Source organism: Anomaloglossus baeobatrachus, chromosome 4 (assembly GCF_048569485.1).
Source record: "Anomaloglossus baeobatrachus isolate aAnoBae1 chromosome 4, aAnoBae1.hap1, whole genome shotgun sequence".
In the NCBI taxonomy this organism is placed as follows: domain Eukaryota; kingdom Metazoa; phylum Chordata; class Amphibia; order Anura; family Aromobatidae; genus Anomaloglossus; species Anomaloglossus baeobatrachus.
In genome coordinates this window covers 224,909,377-224,930,545 of record NC_134356.1, presented here as the reverse complement: position 1 = coordinate 224,930,545, position 21,169 = coordinate 224,909,377, and the positions used below count along the sequence as shown (strand labels likewise).

At 47.6% G+C, this 21,169-nt stretch overlaps 1 protein-coding gene across 2 annotated transcripts in view; it reads right to left on the bottom strand.

Moving 5' to 3' along the window:
- UTP20 (UTP20 small subunit processome component) overlaps window positions 1–21,169 on the bottom strand; it is a 355,063-nt gene that overhangs the window by 49,897 nt on the left and 283,997 nt on the right. For both annotated transcript variants that reach the window (XM_075344692.1, XM_075344693.1), the window contains exon 48: window positions 19,129–19,245. In XM_075344692.1, the coding sequence (XP_075200807.1) occupies window positions 19,129–19,245 (117 nt within the window). The remainder of the gene's footprint in view (window positions 1–19,128; window positions 19,246–21,169) is intronic.

Sequence of the window (21,169 nt, the reverse complement as noted above, 5' to 3'; positions counted from 1 at the left end):
AGAATTGGAATGCCGTGTATTAACTGAGTTAGAAGTATGTCATTTATTTCCAGATGGGCAAAAACAGAAGATCTAGTCTAGTATATATTGTTAACAGTTGTTTTACATCTCTGATGTTTAGAGGTATGGTTTGAGCTGCATATGATTTGTTAGGATTGGTGAACATTGTCTTTGCTTAGTAACATTGTGTGATATGAAGGTAAAGTTGCAATAGAAGATATATAGAGAGTTGTTGGACTGGGAATGAGAGGGGATCCACTGGATTACACACTCTGGGTGGATTCAGCCCTAGTAACGGGACCAGGAGGATGGACTTGTGTGTGCGGAGAACAAAATCCTGATTGGCGTGAATATTGTGCTGCCTGTGGCAGACCAAGACCACGAAAACGAGCAGGATCTTGTGTCCCCAGCATAAGATCAGGGAATAAGAACAGAATAGACGCACACCCTGTACCATGGGTGGATTCAGGAATAGAAGTGTCAGCATCAGATGATTCTGATGAATGAGGAATATATAGCTATTGCAATTGGAGTTGTGTTGTATTTGTTTGTGTGTCTTTACTAGCTTAGACAATGGTATATTAGGAAAAGAAAGAAAAAACTGGTTTGATTACCTTGAAAGATAGGGGTTCACCGTTGACTGCTAGTAGATAAATACTAGATTCAGGAAGGGAATTAGTAGCTAGCGGAAAGGAATTAGTAGCTAGCAGACATAAGTCAACCGCTTGAACTGCTAGCCAAGGGATCGCTACCCTTTGGGCAGATCAGCAGATAGTGTGAGGTGGAGGGCCGCTACCTTTTAACTACCACACTATGGGAACCAGTCTTACCAGACATTCTACTAAGTCAAACAGTATGGATCAAAGATTCAAAATGATTGACTTGGTCAGAGTGGAGAATGGAGAGAAAGCAGTTAAGAACAGTGCTAAAATACTGAAGAAGGCGGGGATGCCTAAGACAGGTTGTTTAGATTTTTGCCGGTGGCAGCAGTTCGGCCGAGAGAATTACCAATGGATTCAGAAGCACGGATACCATGCTCAAGTTGCAGCGTGGCTCCGGACTTCTGAACGCCATCATCCTCTTATAAATGACCATGACGATAAGGATAGACTTAAGGTATCAGAGGAAAATATGATTGATAGATTGTGTTCAGAAATGTTTCAAAGAAAAGATGAAAATGTAGACGAATATCATGCTCGATGTGTTTCCCTTTTTATAGATCATGGTTATGACTTAAAGGACTTTAGGGAAATAGCGCTCTTTAAGGGTATGTTTAAGGAAGGGTTAAGGAGAGATCTTAGAAAAGAAGTAGTAAGAACATGTGTAGATTATTCATATGTACCACTTGAACAATCATTGCACATGATAAGAGCTATAGAAGATCAGATGATGAAAAAGAAAGCTCAGGAACAAACCCCTGTAATGGTAAACATACACTCAAGAGTATTTGATAATGCGGTAAAAAGATCAGTGGAAGGATTACAGACTGAGCGTAGAATGGATAATATGCCAGACTTTGAGTATAAAGAAAAGGGATTGTGTTTTGGATGTGGAAAAAGGGGGCACTATAAACGAGACTGTCGCAGGATAAGAGGAAAAGGGCAACGGGAGGTACAGAGAAAGGGAGCATTTGTTAGAACAGATATAGGTTGCAATCATAAAAACAACATACTGGGACTGGGAAATAGGCAGCCCCCAAAGAAAGCAAATAATTAGGGGCAAACCTGTAGATGGCCCCTTAGCCACTGCACAGGATAGTATAATAGATATGAGAATAAGCCTTATACTAATTAATAAACAAAAATGCTGGAATAGTTCATTATAAAAAAATGGAATCACTGTTACAGGACCAATGCCGGAATCTATGCTTGTTGTAATGATGTCTTTGATTTAAATAGATGAAAGCAAGCTGGATGAGAACCATCATCAAAATTAAGGTACTGTATATTTGTGTATAAAATAATATCCCCTGAGCAGAAAGCAGAATGGAAGCCATCACAAAACAGGTAGAAAATTATCTAAAAGAACAGGATTGGAACAATTGGTGAGTTGTGAGTTGGGGAATGTCATTCCTTCAGTGTCAGAGAAAATGCAGCCAACTATTTCATGTGCTGGCAGCATGCAACAGGAACAAAATCCTGTCAGCAAAACTCTAAAAGTAAAAGAGGGTTTTGAGATGCTGAAGAGTGCTGACATTCTCTGTGGATTCATAATTCCCTCTACACCGGCACTGGAAGATATCTCATTTTATTTGTTTTGTTATAATTTAGGGAAAAACACCATCTAGTGGGATATGTATGTATAAATATATATATATATATATATATATATATATATATATATATATATATATATATATATATATATATATATATATATATATATATGTTCTAGTGGTGGTTACCCGTGCAAAGGAAGTATGTTAATGTTAATTTGGTAATACACCTTAGAAATACAAGGCACTATACTCAGTATAGTAATTACTATTTCAAGTATTGACAAAATATTTATTAAATGAACTGACTAGCAAAGTGTAAGGTAGCTCTACTCATAATATTTAATCCAGCTACTTTGTTATTCGACACAGATGATAAATGAAGTTTAGAGACAATTGTTTGTATCGAAAACCCACAACCTTTGAATTATTTGTATATTGTATATTTGTCCAGCAAAAAATTTTGAGTGAATAAATATACAAAAGGGGGGAAAGGAGGTTATCTATTATATACTCTAGTAGTATAGTAGCGCTTCCCTTGTAATAGCCACTATGAAACATGTCTATTAAGCAGAAAAATGAAAATATAATTGTTTTGTTCAGTATTTTTGACCATATCCATATAAAGTATAAATGCTGAAGACTATTAACTGGTTGGAGGTAATGTTATAAGAATGATATGATGACATATTTTTAGCTTTGTTTTTACAGATGATTGGTCGCTTCTGCACTGGAAATGCTACGGCTTACACAGCACAAAATAATTAAAATTTAAACCACTCCCTTCTTACCTATATTAGTACAGAAGGCAGTGATGATGAGGCCCTCTCTGAATGGGAAAAGAAGAACTGGGTAAGATAGTTAAAGATCCTTACTGAGTGTCAACTGAAATGAAAAACTGTAGAATATGTATGAGCCCGAATGAAGGTTCTCCTGTTGTTGCTCTCCTGTTATTAAATAAGCCAGGTACAATGAAGATAAAGTCTAGACCTGAGCTGACAGTGATGGAGCACAAAGAAGGGAATTTTGTTACTTACCGTAAATTCCTTTTCTTCTAGCTCTTATTGGGAGACCCAGACGATTGGGTGTATAGCACTGCCTCCGGAGGCCACACAAAGCAATTACACTAAAAAGTGTAAGGCCCCTCCCCTTCTGGCTATACACCCCCAGTGGGATCACTGGCTCACCAGTTTTAGTGCAAAAGCAAGAAGGAGGAAAGCCAATAACTGGTTTAAACAAATTCACTCCGAGTAACATCGGAGAACTGAAAACCGTTCAACATGAACAACATGTGTACCCGCAAACAAACCAAAAATCCCGAAGGACAACAGGGCGGGTGCTGGGTCTCCCAATAAGAGCTAGAAGAAAAGGAATTTACGGTAAGTAACAAAATTCCCTTCTTCTTCGGCGCTCTATTGGGAGACCCAGACGATTGGGACGTCCAAAAGCTGTCCCTGGGTGGGTAAAGAAATACCTCATGTTAGAGCTGCAAAGACAGCCCTCCCCTACGGGGAGGCAACTGCCGCCTGCAGGACTCTTCTACCTAGGCTGGCGTCCGCCGAAGCATAGGTATGCACCTGATAATGTTTGGTGAAAGTGTGCAGACTCGACCAGGTAGCTGCCTGGCACACCTGTTGAGCCGTAGCCTGGTGTCGCAATGCCCAGGACGCACCCACGGCTCTGGTAGAATGGGCCTTCAGCCCTGATGGAACCGGAAGCCCCGCAGAACGGTAGGCTTCAAGAATTGGTTCTTTGATCCATCGAGCCAGGGTGGCCTTAGAAGCCTGCGACCCTTTGCGCTTACCAGCGACAAGGACAAAGAGTGCATCCGAACGGCGCAGGGGCGCTGTGCGGGAAATGTAGATTCTGAGTGCTCTCACCAGATCTAACAAATGTAAATCCTTCTCATACCGATGAACTGCATGAGGACAAAACGAAGGCAAAGAGATATCCTGATTAAGATGAAAAGAGGATACCACCTTCGGGAGAAACTCCTGAATGGGGCGCAGCACTACCTTGTCCTGGTGGAAGACCAGGAAGGGAGCCTTGGAAGACAGCGCTGCTAGCTCAGACACTCTCCGAAGAGATGTGATCGCTACCAGAAAAGCCACTTTCTGTGATAGTCTAGAAAGTGAAACCTCCTTCAGAGGCTCGAAGGGCGGCTTCTGGAGGGCAACTAGTACCCTGTTCAGATCCCATGGATCTAACGGCCGCTTGTACGGGGGAACTATATGGCAAACCCCCTGTAGGAACGTGCGCACCTTAGAAAGTCGTGCTAGACGCTTCTGAAAAAAGACGGATAGCGCCGAGACTTGCCCTTTAAGGGAGCCGAGCGACAAACCTTTTTCTAACCCAGATTGGAGGAAAGAAAGAAGGGTAGGTAATGCAAATGGCCAGGGAGACACTCTCTGAGCAGAGCACCAGGATAAGAATATCCTCCACGTTCTGTGGTAGATCTTAGCAGACGTGGGCTTCCTAGCCTGTCTCATGGTGGCAACGACCCCTTGGGATAAGCCTGAAGATGCTAGGATCCAGGACTCAATGGCCACGCAGTCAGGTTGAGGGCCGCAGAATTCCGATGGAAAAACGGCCCTTGGGACAGTAAGTCTGGTCGGTCTGGTAGTGCCCACGGTTGGCCGACCGTGAGATGCCACAGATCCGGATACCACGCCCTCCTCGGCCAGTCTGGAGCGACGAGTATGACGCGGCTGCAGTCGGATCTGATCTTGCGTAGCACTCTAGACAAGAGTGCCAGAGGTGGAAACACATAAGGGAGCCGGAACTGCGACCAATCTTGCACTAGGGCGTCTGCTGCTAGAGCTCTTTGATCGCGAGACCGTGCCATGAAGGTTGGGACCTTGTTGTTGTGCCGGGACGCCATTAGGTCGACGTCCGGCCTTCCCCATCGGCGACAGATTTCCTGAAACACGTCCGGGTGAAGGGACCATTCCCCTGCGTCCATGCCCTGGCGACTGAGGAAGTCTGCTTCCCAGTTTTCTACGCCGGGGATGTGAACTGCGGATATGGTGGAGGCCGTGGCTTCCACCCACATCATAATGCGCCGGACTTCCTGGAAGGCTTGCCGACTGCGAGTCCCTCCTTGGTGATTGATGTATGCCACCGCTGTGGAGTTGTCCGATTGAATTCGGATCTGCTTCCCTTCCAGCCACTGCTGGAAGGCCAGTAGGGCAAGAAACACTGCTCTGATTTCCAGAACATTGATCTGAAGGCTGGACTCCTGCTGAGTCCACGTACCCTGACCCCCGTGGTGGAGAAACACTGCTCCCCACCCTGACAGACTCGCGTCTGTCGTGACCACCGCCCAGGACGGTGGTAGGAAGGATCTTCCCTGTGATAATGAGGTGGAAAGGAGCCACCACTGCAGAGAGTCCTTGGCCGTCTGGGAAAGGGAGACTTTCCTGTCCAGGGATGTCGACTTCCCGTCCCATTGGCGGAGAATGTCCCATTGAAGTGGACGCAGATGAAACTGCGCAAACGGAACCGCCTCTATTGCCGCCACCATCTTCCCGAGGAAGTGCATGAGGCGTCTTAAGGAGTGCGACTGACTTTGAAGGAGAGCCTGCACCCCTGTCTGTAGTGACCGCTGCTTGCTCAGCGGAAGCTTCACTATCGCTGAGAGAGTATGAAACTCCATGCCAAGATACGTTAGTGATTGGGTCGGTGACAGATTTGACTTTGGGAAGTTGATGATCCACCCGAACGCCTGGAGAGTCTCCAGTGCAAAATTCAGGCTGAGTTGGCATGCCTCCTGAGAGGGTGCCTTGACCAGTAGATCGTCCAAGTAAGGGATCACAGAGTGTCCGTGAGAGTGCAAGACTGCTACCACTGCTGCCATGATCTTGGTGAACACCCGGGGGGCTGTCGCCAGACCAAATGGCATAGCCACGAACTGAAGATGTTCGTCTCCTATCACGAAGCGCAGAAAGCGTTGGTGCTCCGTAGCAATCGGCACGTGGAGATAAGCATCTTTGATGTCTATTGATGCTAGGAAATCTCCTTGGGACATTGAGGCAATGACTGAGCGGAGGGATTCCATCCGGAACCGCCTGGCGTTCACATGCTTGTTGAGCAGTTTTAGGTCCAGAACAGGACGGAAGGAGCCGTCCTTTTTTGGAACCACAAAGAGATTGGAGTAAAATCCTCGCCCCCGTTCCAGAGGGGGGACAGGGATCACGACTCCTTCTGCTCTTAGAGAGTCCACCGCCTGCAGCAGGGCATCTGCTCGGTTGGGGTGTGGGGAGGTTCTGAAGAACCGAAGTGGAGGCCGAGAACTGAACTCGATTCTGTACCCGCGAGACAAAATGTCTGTTACCCACCGGTCTTTGACCTGTGACAGCCAAATGTCGCAAAAGCGGGAGAGCCTGCCACCGACCGAGGATGCGGAGGGAGGAGGCCGAAAGTCATGAGGTAGCCGCCTTGGAAGCGGTTCCTCCATTTGCTTTCCTGGGGCGTGAGTGAGCCCGCCAGGAATCTGAGCTCCCTTGTCCTTTCTGAGTCCCTTTGGACGAGGAGAATTGGGGCTTGCCCGAGCCTCGAAAGGACCGAAACCTCGACTGCCACTTTTTCTGTTGAGGTTTACTTGCTCTGGGCTGTGGCAAGGAAGAGTCCTTACCCTTGGACTGTTTTATGATTTCAGCCAATGGCTCACCAAACAGTCTGTCTCTAGATAATGGCAAGCTGGTTAAGCATTTTTTGGAACCAGCATCTGCTTTCCAGTCCTTTAACCATAAGGCTCTGCGCAAAACCACAGAATTGGCGGCCGCCATAGAGGTACGGCTCGTAGATTCTAGGACAGCATTGATAGCATAGGTCGCAAACGCAGACATTTGCGAAGTTAGGGACGCCACCTGTGGCACTGCTGGATGCATGATAGCATCCACCTGTGCTAAACCAGCTGAAATAGCTTGTAGTGCCCACACGGCCGCGAACGCTGGAGCAAACGACGCGCCGATAGCTTCATAGACAGATTTCAACCAAAGGTCCATCATTCTGTCGTTGGCATCTTTAAGTGAAGCGCCATCCTCTACTGCGACTATGGATCTAGCCGCAAGCTTGGAAATTGGAGGATCCACCTTTGGGCACTGGGTCCAGCGTTTGGCCACTTCAGAGGGAAAAGGATAACGGGTATCCTTAGAACGTTTAGAGAAACGCTTGTCTGGATGAGCGTCGTGCTTCTGGATTGATTCTCTGAAGTCAGAGTGGTCCAAAAAAGCACTTAATTTACGCTTGGGATACAGGAAATGGAACTTCTCCTGCTGTGCAGCTGCCTCCTCTGCTGAAGGAGCTGGGGGAGAAATATCCAACAGTCTATTAATCGCCGATATAAGGTCATTAACCATGGCGTCACCATCAGGGGCATCCAGATTGAGAGGGGCCTCAGGATTAGAATCCTGATCACCGTCCTCAGTCTCATCACAGAGAGACTCTTCTCGCTGAGACCCTGAGCAGTGTGATGACGTCGAGGGTCTTTCCCAGCGAGCTCGCTTAGGCTGCCTGGGACTGTCATCTGAGTCAGAGACTTCAGCTTGTGATGCTTGAGACCCCCTTGAAGTACGGATTAGTTCCAACTGAGGGGGACCAGAGAGCATAGCCACAGCAGTGTCCATGGTCTGAGGAACTGGCCTGGCCTGCAAGGTCTCCAGGATTTTTGTCATAGCCTCAGACATTTTATCAGCAAAAACTGCAAAGTCTGTCCCCGTCACCGGGGCAGGGTACACAGGCGTCTCTGCCTGGGCTACCACCACAATAGGCTCTGGCTGACGAAGTGCCACTGGGACTGAACATTGCACACAATGTGAATCATTGGAGCCTGCCGGTAGATCAGCCCCACATGCAGTACAAACAGTGCACACAGCCCGTGCCTTGGCAGCCTTGCGTTTTGCGGATGACATGTTGCTGCCTCCTCAGAGCAGTACAGGGTGTCCAGCCAAGAAGCGACCTTACAGTGCAACTATATATATATATGGTACCAAGAAAAAAGTACACTAATATATCACTGAGGCACTAGTGGGGCCAGCACTACTGTGCAGCTTACCGCCCGCTTAGGAGCGGTGTGTGGTCGCCAGAAATCCCTCTAGTCTGGGTCTCCCAGAGCCTGCTGCCTTTCCCCAGCCAGAACGCATGTGTAATGGCTGCCGGCGTCCTTGTGGAGAGGGGGGGCGGGCCCTGGGCGTACACCGACGAAGAGCGGGAAGTCTGCTTCCCCCTGTGCCTAGTGAGAGGGCTGGAGCATGTAAATAAAGCTCCAGCCCTCGGCGCTGCCATTGAGCAGCGTCTCTCCCCTACCCTGATTGACAGGGTGGGGGCGGGAACGAAGCGGCGCTAGGCCGCAGAAGCCGGGGGCTAAAGTTAGAAGCGCCGCCGCCGTAAAAGCGCGGTCGGCGCAGAGCCCCCGGCGCACCAAAAGTCGCAGCTGCGCCGCCGCTCCAGGAGCGGTCGGCGCAGTAGTTCCCAACACACAACGTCACTCAGCAAAGCTGCAGTGACCTAACCCCCAGCGTACAGCGCCACTGTCCCCGGCGCACTACAACGCTCAGCAAGCCCTGAGAGTGTCCGTGCCTGCCGGGGACACAGAGTACCTGAAAGTTGCAGGGCCTTGTCCCTGAACGGCACTCCCGCTCCCAATCCAGCAGGTTCTATGGGTCTGTGGATGGAGCCCGGCCCCAGGGCTTGGGGGCCGGCAAGATCCCACTTCCACAGAGCCCTCCAGGGGATGTGGAAGGAAAACAGCATGTGGGCTCCAGCCTCTGTACCAGCAATAGGTACCTCAACCTTACAAGCACCACCGCGGGTGAGAAGGGAGCATGCTGGGGGCCCTATATGGGCCCTCTTTTCTTCCATCCGATAGAGCCAGCAGCTACTGCTGACTACAAACAGTGGAGCTATGCGTGGATGTCTGACCTCCTTCGCACAAAGCAGAAAACTGGTGAGCCAGTGATCCCACTGGGGGTGTATAGCCAGAAGGGGAGGGGCCTTACACTTTTTAGTGTAATTGCTTTGTGTGGCCTCCGGAGGCAGTGCTATACACCCAATCGTCTGGGTCTCCCAATAGAGCGCCGAAGAAAAGATGCTTACACAGGTGTAGTTAACAAAGAAACAATAACCGGGCCTAGGGTTGAGAGTTTTCCATCTTTCCCTGTACAGACCACCTTGGTGGCTCCTGTCACGTCTGTGACGTCTGCCACTCCTTGTGTTCTTAAATCCCTACAGGTACAAGAAATTCAACGAGGAGTGGAGATAGAGACGCAGGAAGCCCAGCTGACTGAGGTCTGTGGATACAGGGCGGTAATATTTCTCTGCCATAAGCTCTCTTCTTATTGATGGTCCAGGTAACCAATAGATTAATAAGGAATTCTCTGTGAAAAACGGATATAAGTGTGTCTTAAGAAACAAGGTATGGGTGACACCAGAATTTAGTCCAGATTTACCCAGACTTGTAAGACATATGCCCAAAATACCCAAAATAATGTAAGAAGGAAAACTGTATAGTTCATAGAAATATACCCTGCATTGGCTCTTCCCATCTCAGAGACCGCAGATAAATTATAGTGATATACCATAAGCAGGAGTTATGCAAGTTTGTGCGTGTTCTGTAGATTTTTTCCCAGACTTGGTCAGAGGCAATCCAGTGCAGAAAATGATATGTTATTACTAGAAAAGCATATGATAGAAATTGTATATGTAAGATATGTATAAAAGATAAAAGATAAGAAGGTACAAAATGCAATTTTTGTTCACAGATCCAGTAAGATACAGTAATCTGATGTGCAATTTTTGATATATAAATGATTAATTAAATATGTAATACCATGTAATAAACAGTTGATTTCAGTTTCATTCCAGATCCTTCCAATCTGGCACACATTCTCTGAAGTTTGGGGGACTGGGTGACTGTCTGGAGGCGTCTGTGGGAAACTTGGATCTACACCAAGTCCAACTCAGTACACCAACCTCAGTAAAAGTCCATACATCCCATTGCAGGAGGGTTTACAAAGATTAAAGAAATGGCATTAGGGAAGTATCGTGTATTGCTTCTCTTTCTATATGTTGTTCTCCTCTTAGGAATAAACAGTGGGACAATAAATTTGTAATGTATCATGTATATATATCAATATCATATCTTGTTTTTGTAACCCCCATTCCCAATCAAATGTTAAAAGTTAGTTTTGAAATAAGGGGTTATGCCCCAAACCAAAATCCGTATTGTACCAGACCTCCTTGTATATCCCTGCAAAGATACATACATGAAACAAACTGGATCAGAGCCTATAGATTCGAACATGGTGACACTGATACCTGTGCAAATCGCAGTGCAATACACATGAGTGAAGAAGTTGAAGAGGGGCAATTAGGTGATGGAGCAGCAGATATGTCAATAGCTAATGATAGAGAACCATACTGTGTGCCCTTTCAATTTTATAGAGTAGTTACCACTGACTTAGAAGATTCTTGGTGTTTGTATGATGAGACCTTGCGATTTGTATCAGTAGTAATGGCGTTACTAAGTGAATATCAGTTTGAACTTCCAAAAGGTATTTACATTGTTTGTGGGGAAAAAGCTTATAGATGGATTCCAAAGGGAGCAGAGGGAACCTGTACATTGGCTAGATTGGAACCTGCAACATGGGTATGGAGTGAGGATGATTTCCCATACAAAAACATTCCTCAACACATGCTTGCAAAACGTGATACTGACAGGTCCATTAGGAATAATGTTGGGGAACATGAGAAATGCCCAAATGATTCAAGAACTAGGAGATATTTTTGATAATGTGACTGATCTATTATTTGATGCCATAAATATAGAATCAGCCTACACAAAGCAGCTCATCATCATTACCAATCAACATTCTATGGTACTCGATTATCTCACTGCTTCTAGTGGAGGTTTCTGTCAGGTGGTGGGATCTTCATGTTGTCACTTCATAAACCCTGAAGGACTGATGCAGGTTACACATGATATAAACCGAGCAGAAAGACTTAAGAAGGGATTTAAGGAAGCCAATGCATTAGGTGAACTACCCTTCCCTGAATGGCTTTCCCGGTTAAACCTACTGAATTTATTCAAAGGTGTGGGTGGATGGATCACAGGGATAATACATTATGTCATTCAAGGAGCGTTTATAATACTAGTAATTGCAGTATTGGTAAAATTATTTGTATTTCTTGTAAAGAAAATTCTAGGAGCTAATTGTAGCTGTTTTTCAGGAACATACCAACCCCAAAAGAGAGAAGCTATTGATACTGAATCCCTCCAAACTCAAGAAATGATGACCATAGCAACCACAAAGAGATGCAGATGTATGATATGTGACAAAGATACCCTGGCAGACTTAACCGACTGTGCCTACTGTGGAAGTCCTATGGAATCGTTTGACCACAAGATGCAAGAACATCAGCATGAAAAGAACTTTAACACCATACACCATAAAGTGTGTGATATATAAACACACTACAAGGACTATACAAACATATATCACATTTATATAATGAATAAACTGGTAGAACATACATATATGATATTATACTACATATATAGCCTTATATAGCCTTAAGTATATGTTCCCCTCTAGGAACAGTAGATAGGATGGGTATAGGGACATGTAGGCCGATCCCACAGAGCACATTTGAATGGCAGGTCCCCATGATGCGCGTAGGGAAAGCCTAGTGTATTGTGAAGTAGGACAAGTCTCTGCGGTCTACCCTATAGGAAGGGACAGATGAGATAGAACATAATTAATCAAAAGAGGGGAATTGTTAGAGAAGCCATTTTGTATCTTTTCCGAAGTTCATTATATTCTTGCACGTATGAGCATTTGATCAGTTATGCAATCAGTTATGCAATCTTGGAATGAGTAATTGATGTTCTATTCCACATCTGCTATTTGCTATGATTATCATTAAGGCCCTAGAATTGTTATTCTTTTATTGTTTATACGGTCATCTTGACATATGCAGTTTATTTGACAAGGTTTGATTGATTACATCTCTTGAAACGCTTTTGATTACATATCTCTTTGGCCTTGAAATATTAATCCTTTCCTTATGTGATGATATCATGCTTATATCCCAAAATGACTATATTTGGTATCTATCTAAAGTTATGTAACTATATCACATGTCTCATATTGCGTAATCAGCTTGAAAGGTATAAGAAACCTTCAGATTCAATAAAGGAGCAGAGTTATTTGATTCACTATAGACTCCTGTCTGTCTTGGTGTTTTAAGCTTACTCTCACAACCGGCCGGTCCGTCCCAGCTACCTGAGAGGAAACAAGAGCCCGGCTTTAACAAGGGCAGACGTCCTATATGATTGATATTGCGTAATATGATTTAGCGGTTTTCCATGGTATTGCTCAATTAAATGGTATTGCGCAATGATATGTAAAGCTTGGGAATGAGTGAAATGTCTGATCGGTATATAAATATGCAATCAGAGAGTTCTTCTGTATTTCTTAGCGTTTGTGAGACCCTTTTAAAATTCTTGTCTTATTTAATTACAGTGAAATAGCAAAATGGCAAGTGCTCAATGTCGTCGTTGTTGCGTAAACCATCCTGATAACTTCTGCTTTGTGTGAGGAAAGTTTACAACAAAAGCAAACAAAATTGTGAAATATAAAAATCATGATAGCAGATTTGCTGTGATTTAAAAGTTGTTGCTCTGCTTTTAGGTTTACAGGGTGGTTTTACTAAACTCTGCTGCTTTTTGTGTCTGTGGGACAGCCAAGATACCAAAAAAGAGAATTTTGTTTACTTACCGTAAATTCTTTTTCTTATAGTTCCGTATTGGGAGACCCAGACATTGGGTGTATAGCTTCTGCCTCCGGAGGACAGTACTACACTAAAAAGTGTAGCTCCTCCCTCTGAGCCTATACACCCCCTGGAGAACCAAATCTAGCCAGTTTAGTGCAAAAGCTGAAGGAGAATAGCCACCCCCAAGTAAAAACAGAGCAAGAACCGGAACAACCCGAGACTCTGTCCATGACAACAGCCGGTGAAAACACGCGGAACAAGAAACTGCCAACAGGCAACAGGGAGGGTGCTGGGTCTCCCAATACGGAACTATAAGAAAAAGAATTTACGGTAAGTAAACAAAATTCTCTTTCTTTATCGTTCCTATGGGAGACCCAGACATTGGGACGTCTCAAAGCAGTCCATGGGTGGGGATAAACAGAAAAAACTGAGAAGTAGGCAGAGCCTAACTTCACAAATGGGCGACAGACGCCTGAAGGATGCGTCTGCCCAAGCTCGCATCTGCCGAAGCATGAGCATGCACTTGGTAGTGCTTTGAAAAGGTATGCAGGCTAGTCCAAGTGGCAGCCTGACAGACTTGCCGAGCCGTAGCCTGGTGCCTGAAAGCCCAAGAGGCACCGACAGCTCTGGTCGAGTGTGCCTTGATCCCCGGCGGGGGAGGCACCTGAGAACACTGGTAGGCATCCGAAATGGTCGACCTAATCCAACGGGCTAAGGTCGGCTTAGAAGCAGAGAGGCCCTTACGCCGACCTGTGGTTAGCACAAAAAGAGAGGTGCACCGCCTAAGAGCAGCGGTGCGAGACACATAGATCCGGAGCGCCCGCACCAGATCCAGAGTATGCAACGCTTTTTCAAAGCGATGAACAGGAGCCGGACAAAAGGAAGGCAGGGTAAAGTCCTGGTTAAGGTGGAAAGGAGAAACCACCTTAGGGAGAAAGTCCGGAGTTGGACGGAGAACCACCTTGTCTTGATGAAAAACCAAAAAAGGTGACTCCGAAGAGAGCGCAGCCAAATCAGAGACTCTCCTGAGGGAAGTTATGGCCACTAGAAAGACCACTTTCTGTGAAAGACGAAACAAAGGAACCTCCCTAAGAGGCTCAAAGGGGGGTTTCTGCAAGGCCGTGAGGACCAAATTGAGGTCCCAGGGATCCAAGGGGCGCCGGTAAGGCGGAATGATGTGAGACGCGCCCTGCATTCGCCGGTAAGGCGGAATGATGTGAGACGCGCCCTGCATTAAGGTGCGGACCTGAGCCAGCCGGGCGATACGCCGCTGGAACAGCACTGACAGAGCCGAGATTTGTCCCTTGAGAGAATTGAGGGACAGTCCTAGCTGCAGACCGGACTGTAAAAAGGACAGAAGGGTCGGCAAGGAAAAAGGCCAAGGAGCATGGCCGGAAGAGCGACACCAGGACAGGAAAATCTTCCAAGTCCTGTGATAGATCTTGGCCGAGGAAGACTTCCGAGCCCGAGTCATAGTGGAAATGACTTCAGGAGGAATACCAGAAGCCGTCAAGATCCAGGACTCAAGAGCCACGCCGTCAATCTGAGAGCCGCAGAATTCTGGCGGAAAAACGAACCTTGTGAGAGAAGGTCTGGACGGTCCGGAAGATGCCACGGCACCTCTACGGACAGATGGAGCAGGTCTGGGTACCAAGCTCGCCTGGGCCAGTCCGGAGCAATGAGGATGACTCGACGGCCCTCCATTCTGATCTTGCGCAGGACTCTGGGCAAGAGAGCTAGAGGGGGAAACACGTAGGACAGACGAAACTGGGACCAGTCTTGAACCAGAGCGTCCGCTGCGAAGGCCTGAGGATCGTGGGAGCGAGCCACGTAAACCGGAACCTTGTTGTTGTGACGGGATGCCATTAGGTCCACGTCCGGAGTGCCCCACTTGCGGCAGATTGACTGAAACACTGCCGGATGCAGGGACCACTCGCCACTGTCCACGGTTTGACGGCTGAGATAATCTGCCTCCCAGTTTTCCACGCCTGGTATGTGGACTGCGGATATGGTGGACTTTGAGTCCTCCGTCCATTGAAGGATACGTTGTACCTCCAACATTGTCAGGCGGCTGAGTGTTCCGCCTTGGTGATTGATGTAGGCAACCGCTGTCGCGTTGTCTGACTGGACTCAGATGTGCTTGCCGGCCAATAGGTGGTGAAAAGCTAGGAGAGCCAGGAGCACGGCTCTGGTTTCCAGCACATTGATCGAGAGGGCTGACTCGGACGGAGTCCAAGTGCCCTGTGCTCGGTGGTGGAGACATACCGCTCCCCAGCCGGATAGACTGGCATCCGTGGTGAGGACCACCCAGGACGGAGCCAGGAAGGAGCGTCCCTGAGACAGAGAGAGGGGCCGAAGTCACCACTGAAGAGAGCTCCTGGTCTGTGGCGACAGAGCCACTAACCTGTGCAAGGAGGAAGGCCGCTTGTCCCAACAGCGGAGAATGTCCAGCTGCAGAGGACGCAGATGGAACTGGGCAAAGGGAACAGCCTCCATTGACGCCACCATCTGACCCAGCACCTGCATCAGGTGCCTGATGGAATAACGGCGGGGCCTCAGCAGAGAGCGCACCGCCAGTTGGAGGGACTGCTGTCTGATCAAGGGCAACTTCACAAGCGCCGGCAGAGTCTCGAACTGCATCCCTAGGTACGTGAGACTCTGGGTCGGAGTCATAGTGCATTTGGGCAGATTGACCAGCCACCCGAATTGGGCTAGAGTGGCGAGAGTGAGCGAGACACTCCGCTGACAGTCTGCGCTGGATGAAGCCTTGACTAGAAGGTTGTCCAAGTAAGGAATCACTGCCAACCCCTGGAGGTGCAGAACCGCAATCACTGCTGCCATGACCTTGGTGAATACCCGAGGGGCCGTGGCTAACCCGAAGGGGAGAGCCACGAATTGGAAATGTTCCTCTCCGATTGCAAAACGTAGCCAACGCTGGTGAGAAACTGCAATTGGCACATGCAGATAGGCATCTCTGATGTCGATGGATGCCAGGAAATCCCCTTGGGTCATTGAGGCAATGACTGACCGCAGAGATTTCATGCGAAAATGCCGCACCTGAACATGCTTGTTGAGAAGCTTGCGATCCAGGATGGGCCGGAAGGAACCGTCCTTTTTGGGGACTAGGAAGAGATTTGAGTAGAAACCTCTGAACCGTTCCCGGGCGGGAACCGGTACAATTACTCCGTTGGCCTGCAAGGATGCCACGGCCTGAGAGAAGGCGGCGGCCTTGGAACAGGGGGGAGTTGACAGAAAAAATCTGTTTGGCGGGCTGGAAGAGAATTCTCTCCTGTAGCCGTGGGAGATGACATCCCGCACCCACTGATCGGAGACGTGTTGAAGCCACGCGTTGCCAAAGTGGGAGAGCCTGCCACCGACTAAGGACGTTGCTGGCGCGGACAGATAGTCAAGAGGAGGCTGCCTTAGTGGCAGCAGCTCCTGCGGTCTTTTGTGGACGCGCCTTTGTGCGCCAGTTGGATTTTTGGTCCTTGGCTGAGTTAGAGGACGAGGCCGAGGGCTTAGAGGACGACCAGTTGGAGGAACGAAAGGAACGAAACCGCGACTGGTTCCTACCCTGGACAGTTTTCCTGGTTATGGTTTGTGGCATGGAAGTACTCTTCCCGCCAGTAGCTTCCTTAATAATTTCATCCAGCTGTTCTCCGAACAGCTGGGACCCAGCAAAAGGGAGCCCAGCAAGGTACTTCTTTGAAGAAGCATCTGCCTTCCACTCTCGAAGCCACAAGACCCTGCGGATAGCGAGGGAATTAGCCGAAGCCACCGCAGTGCGGTGAGAAGCCTCCAGCATGGCAGACATGGCATAGGATAAAAAAAAAGCTGAAGCTTGGGAAGTTAAGGTAACCATTTCGGGCATAGATTCCCTGGTGAGGGAATGCATCTCCTCTAGAGAAGCAGAGATGGCTTTGAGAGCCCACACTGCTGCAAAAGTCGGGGAAAATGAGGCCCCTGCCGCTTCATATACGGATTTGGCTAGAAGGTCAATCTGGCGGTCAGTGGAATCCTTAAGGGAGGTGCCATCAGCCACCGACACAATGGTCCGGGCTGAGAGCCTAGACACCGGAGGGTCTACCTTTGGGGACTGAGCCCACTCCTTGACCACCTCAGGTGGAAAGGGAAAACGGTCATCAGAACCACGCTTTGGGAAGCGTTTGTCAGGACAGGCCCTGGGCTTGGTCACAGCGGCCTGAAAACTGGAGTGGTTAAAGAACACACTCTTTGCTCTCTTAGGCGAGGTAAACTGGTGTTTTCTGCCAGAGAGGGTTGCTCCTCTGATACTGGCGGATTGAGATCCAGTACAGAATTAATGGAAGCAAGTCACTAAGATCTGAGTCACTTTCGGACAGATCAATGGGGTACATGGAGTTAGCCTCCGAGCCCCCTGTAAAGGCATCCTCCTCATCCTGCGAGTCAGCTCTTGAATCAGAGCCGCGGGAGGAGGAGGGAGAGGGAACCCTGCGTCTCTTCTTAGGAGGGATGAATCCTCTGTGAGCTCCGGTCCTGAGGGACCCCTAGCTGCAGAGGCACCCTGTGAAGGGGGATGATGCATATTCATCAAAGTCCTGGACAGAAGTCCCATGGACTCAGCAAAAGACTGGGAGATAGACCTAGAAAAGGATTCTACCCAAGTCGGGGGTTCAGCCACAGGAGCAGGAGCAGCCTGAGAGACCACTGGGGGTGAGACTCCAAGCTGTGGAACCGCCAAGTTAGAGCAGGCATCACAATGTGGATAGGTGCTCGGTTCAGGCAGCAGGAGCTTACATGCAGCGCATACAGCATAAAGCTTTGGAGCCTTGCTCCTCGTGTGAGACATGCTGCTGGAGTGGGGGCTCTGCCAGAGAATGAACCCCAGAGAGTATATACAGAGGTCCACAACCAGAGACCGGTTGTGGCTTACCAGACCGCAGGAGCGGTGTTGTGTGCCCTCCAGATCCCGAAGCCCGGACCCCCAAATACAGCACCTCAGCAGGGATGCAGAGCGCAGACCAGCGCTGAGTGAACTCTGAGAAAATGGCGCCGGAGCGAAGAGAGGGGGCGGGACTTGCTTGAAGAGCGGGATCTGGAGGGCCATAGAGACCTACAGGGGAGGAGACACGCACAGCAATGGGGAGTGTCCCTCCCCTGTGCAGAACGGCCGCCGGGAGGAGCCGAGCCTGTCCCTCTGCATGAGTGACATGCGAGGGCAGTGAACAGAAACTAGGCCTCCGGCGAAGCCGGGGCCTAAATTTGAGCGGCGAGGCCGACGCGCAGGCACCATCGGCGTGGTTCTCGGGTGACAGCTAGAGAACCCGCCGGAAATGTCAATAAATACAGTAAGCACACTCTCCCCAAACAATAAAGCACAGGGACCCCCAATATATAAACGTCTCAGGTACTTAGCTGCTGAGACGCAGGGCCAGGTCCCTGGGGATGAGTGCTCCGGTCCAGCAGGGTCCTGAAGGGCTGCGGATGGAGACCGGTCTCCTGCCAGGCATGGAGACCGTGCTGGCTCCCACTTCAAGCCAGAGCCCAGGAGGGATGGTGAAGGAGCACGGCATGTAAGGCTCCAGCCTAGGAAATCAACCTTACAACACCGCCGACACAGTGGGGTGAGAAGGGACATGCCGGGGGTCCAGACGTGGACCCGCACTTCTTCAATCTCATTCCAAAAGGAAAAAATCATATGGAATGCATGTGTGGATGTATGCCTCCTGAACACAAAGCGATAAACTGGCTGGGTCTGCTCACCAGGGGGTGTATAAGCTCAGAGGGAGGAGCTACACTTTTAAGTGTAGTACTTTGTGTGTCCTCCGGAGGCAGAAGCTAAACACCCATGGTCTGGGTCTCCCAAAGGAACGATAAAGAAAGATTTATCAATTCTATAGGGTTCTTATGCCATTTTTTACTTAAATATCAGATGGGACAATCCAATCCACAAAATGTTATCATCATCTAAATGAGACCTGCAGAAATCCATGCACCTGGTAACATCCTCATTTAGATAAAGAAAATTAATTTCCAGCCAGAAAACCTTCTGCAGTGTCAAAATATTTTACATTCTGTATTTTAACAAGAACATTAGGGTCAGGGAGTGGAATTTTTCTTTGTACAGACAAGACAGAAATCACAGAAGTAAAATTACTAACTTGGACATCCATCGCCTGCAGGCAGTCTATCAGCATCTGAACAAACGGATCAAGCATTTCCAGCGCACGCTCCTCAGAGGAGTTCACTTTGGATTTTCTCAAGCTCAGATGTAGAAGCTAAATCATAAGAGAAAATGCAAAAATAGACAAATTCAGACTGAAATACACTGACTAGCGCAAACTTTAGGTTTTAAAATATCTACAAGTAACCAGATTTCTGTGACGTTTTACATAAAACATTAATAAAAGATTATATTTTTTGCAGTCTATGCGTTGTAAACATCTGTCTGTTGGGTATGTCCAAGTAAAGACTACTCCTGCTCTCTTTACATCTATCATGCCTCACCCTTTCAGGCCAGGCATAACCAGGACTGTTGGCACAGAATGACTGTTCAAACCAAGCATCAGTGCATTGTGGCGTCACTAAACATTTAAGTGCTCCTTCCAACCTGCTTTTTTTCTCTCGATCTCTGTCCTTTTCTAGCTCTATGAAGCCACAGCTGTCAAAGCAGCATGTGAGGGTGGAGATGGATATAAAACAAGCAGGTGGGAAGATAAACCTAAATGTCTGGCCCTGCCATGATGCAGCGAGCACCTACCCTTGGTTTGAACCATTATTCTGTGCTGTCAAGAGTTCCTTTAAGAATAACAGTCCGTCAGTTTTACCGAACATGCTCCTTTAAAGCACTATTTCCATCTGATACAAGTGTTGTAAAACGTAAGATATACATCCATTTGGATCTTTGCACTTTAGTTTATGTAATGTCCAAAAACTACAATGGAGAATGCTATATACATGTGTATCTCATCTTCAACTTTCTGCAAAGCCAAACTGAGAAATCTGAGAGTTCATTCTCCTGATAAGGGCCGGGGCCACACGGGGGACTAATGCGATCCTCGCATGACACTCTGCTCACGCTGGCAGCACAGCAGGAGCCGAGTGTCATGCGAGTGTCACTGAGACTGAGGTCCGATCATGCGATCGGACCACAGCTGCGGGGAAGAGGGCACTGAGGAGGGGAGGGAGGGATTTATCTCCCTCTCTCCTCCGTAGCTGGCTATTGCCATTCTCACCCTGCACTCGCGGGACACCGATGTACTGCGAGTGCAGTGCGATTTTTCTCTCGCCGCATTGACTTGAATGGGTGCGATAGAAACCAGGAACGCATTACAGTCAGAGCATGCTGCGATTGTTTTCTCGGTCCGATTAGGGCTGAGAAAATAATCGCTCATGGGTGCTAGGACATAGGCTAATATTGGTCCGAGTGCAATGTGATGTTTTATTGCATTCCACTTGCTCAGATTTTCATGCCGTGTGTCTTAGGCCTAAGTGCGAGTCTCAGAAATAAACCCCACACCTACTGGACATTTATGGCTCAAACGGTCAACAAGCCTTTACCATTTCACATGGGAATTACCCCTTTAAACTTATTGAATCACTTAGTAGTGTTAAATCAGACAACGAGGCCTTCCGATAAGAAAAGGATGAAACCTCATATTGGTTCATTTAAGAATGGGAGGGGGAGATTGGAGAGGTCTTCTCTGAACAGCAATGAAGTAAACTTTTTTTTTTTTATATATATAGATTGTCATTGCCATACAAAATACAAGAAAAGAACTATAAAATTATGACTAGATTGGTAAATGCCCATCTGATCAGCACAAGGTATATCCATTGGTTTCCAGTCTCTACTGGAGATGTGAAACTGCTGAGGGTACCATGCTCCACATCTGGTGGGAATGTCCTGCTATCAAATGGCTTTGGAATCAAGTTCTCAATGTATACAAACATAATTTGGAAGAGGACTAGCCTAGCACTCCTCAGATTTGAAGTCTTTCCATGATTTCCGGTTCCTATAAAGCTATTAAACAAGGAATACTGAAGCATTGCTAGACAGCTACTTGCTCTATTATCCTGAGAAAATGGTACTCAGACAGCACAGTCTATTCCAGAATGGGCGTCAAAGAGGCTCTCAACAAACCTAATCCCGATTTATTTATTTTTTAGAACTTTGCTGATTTATATTATGTTCAGTGAATC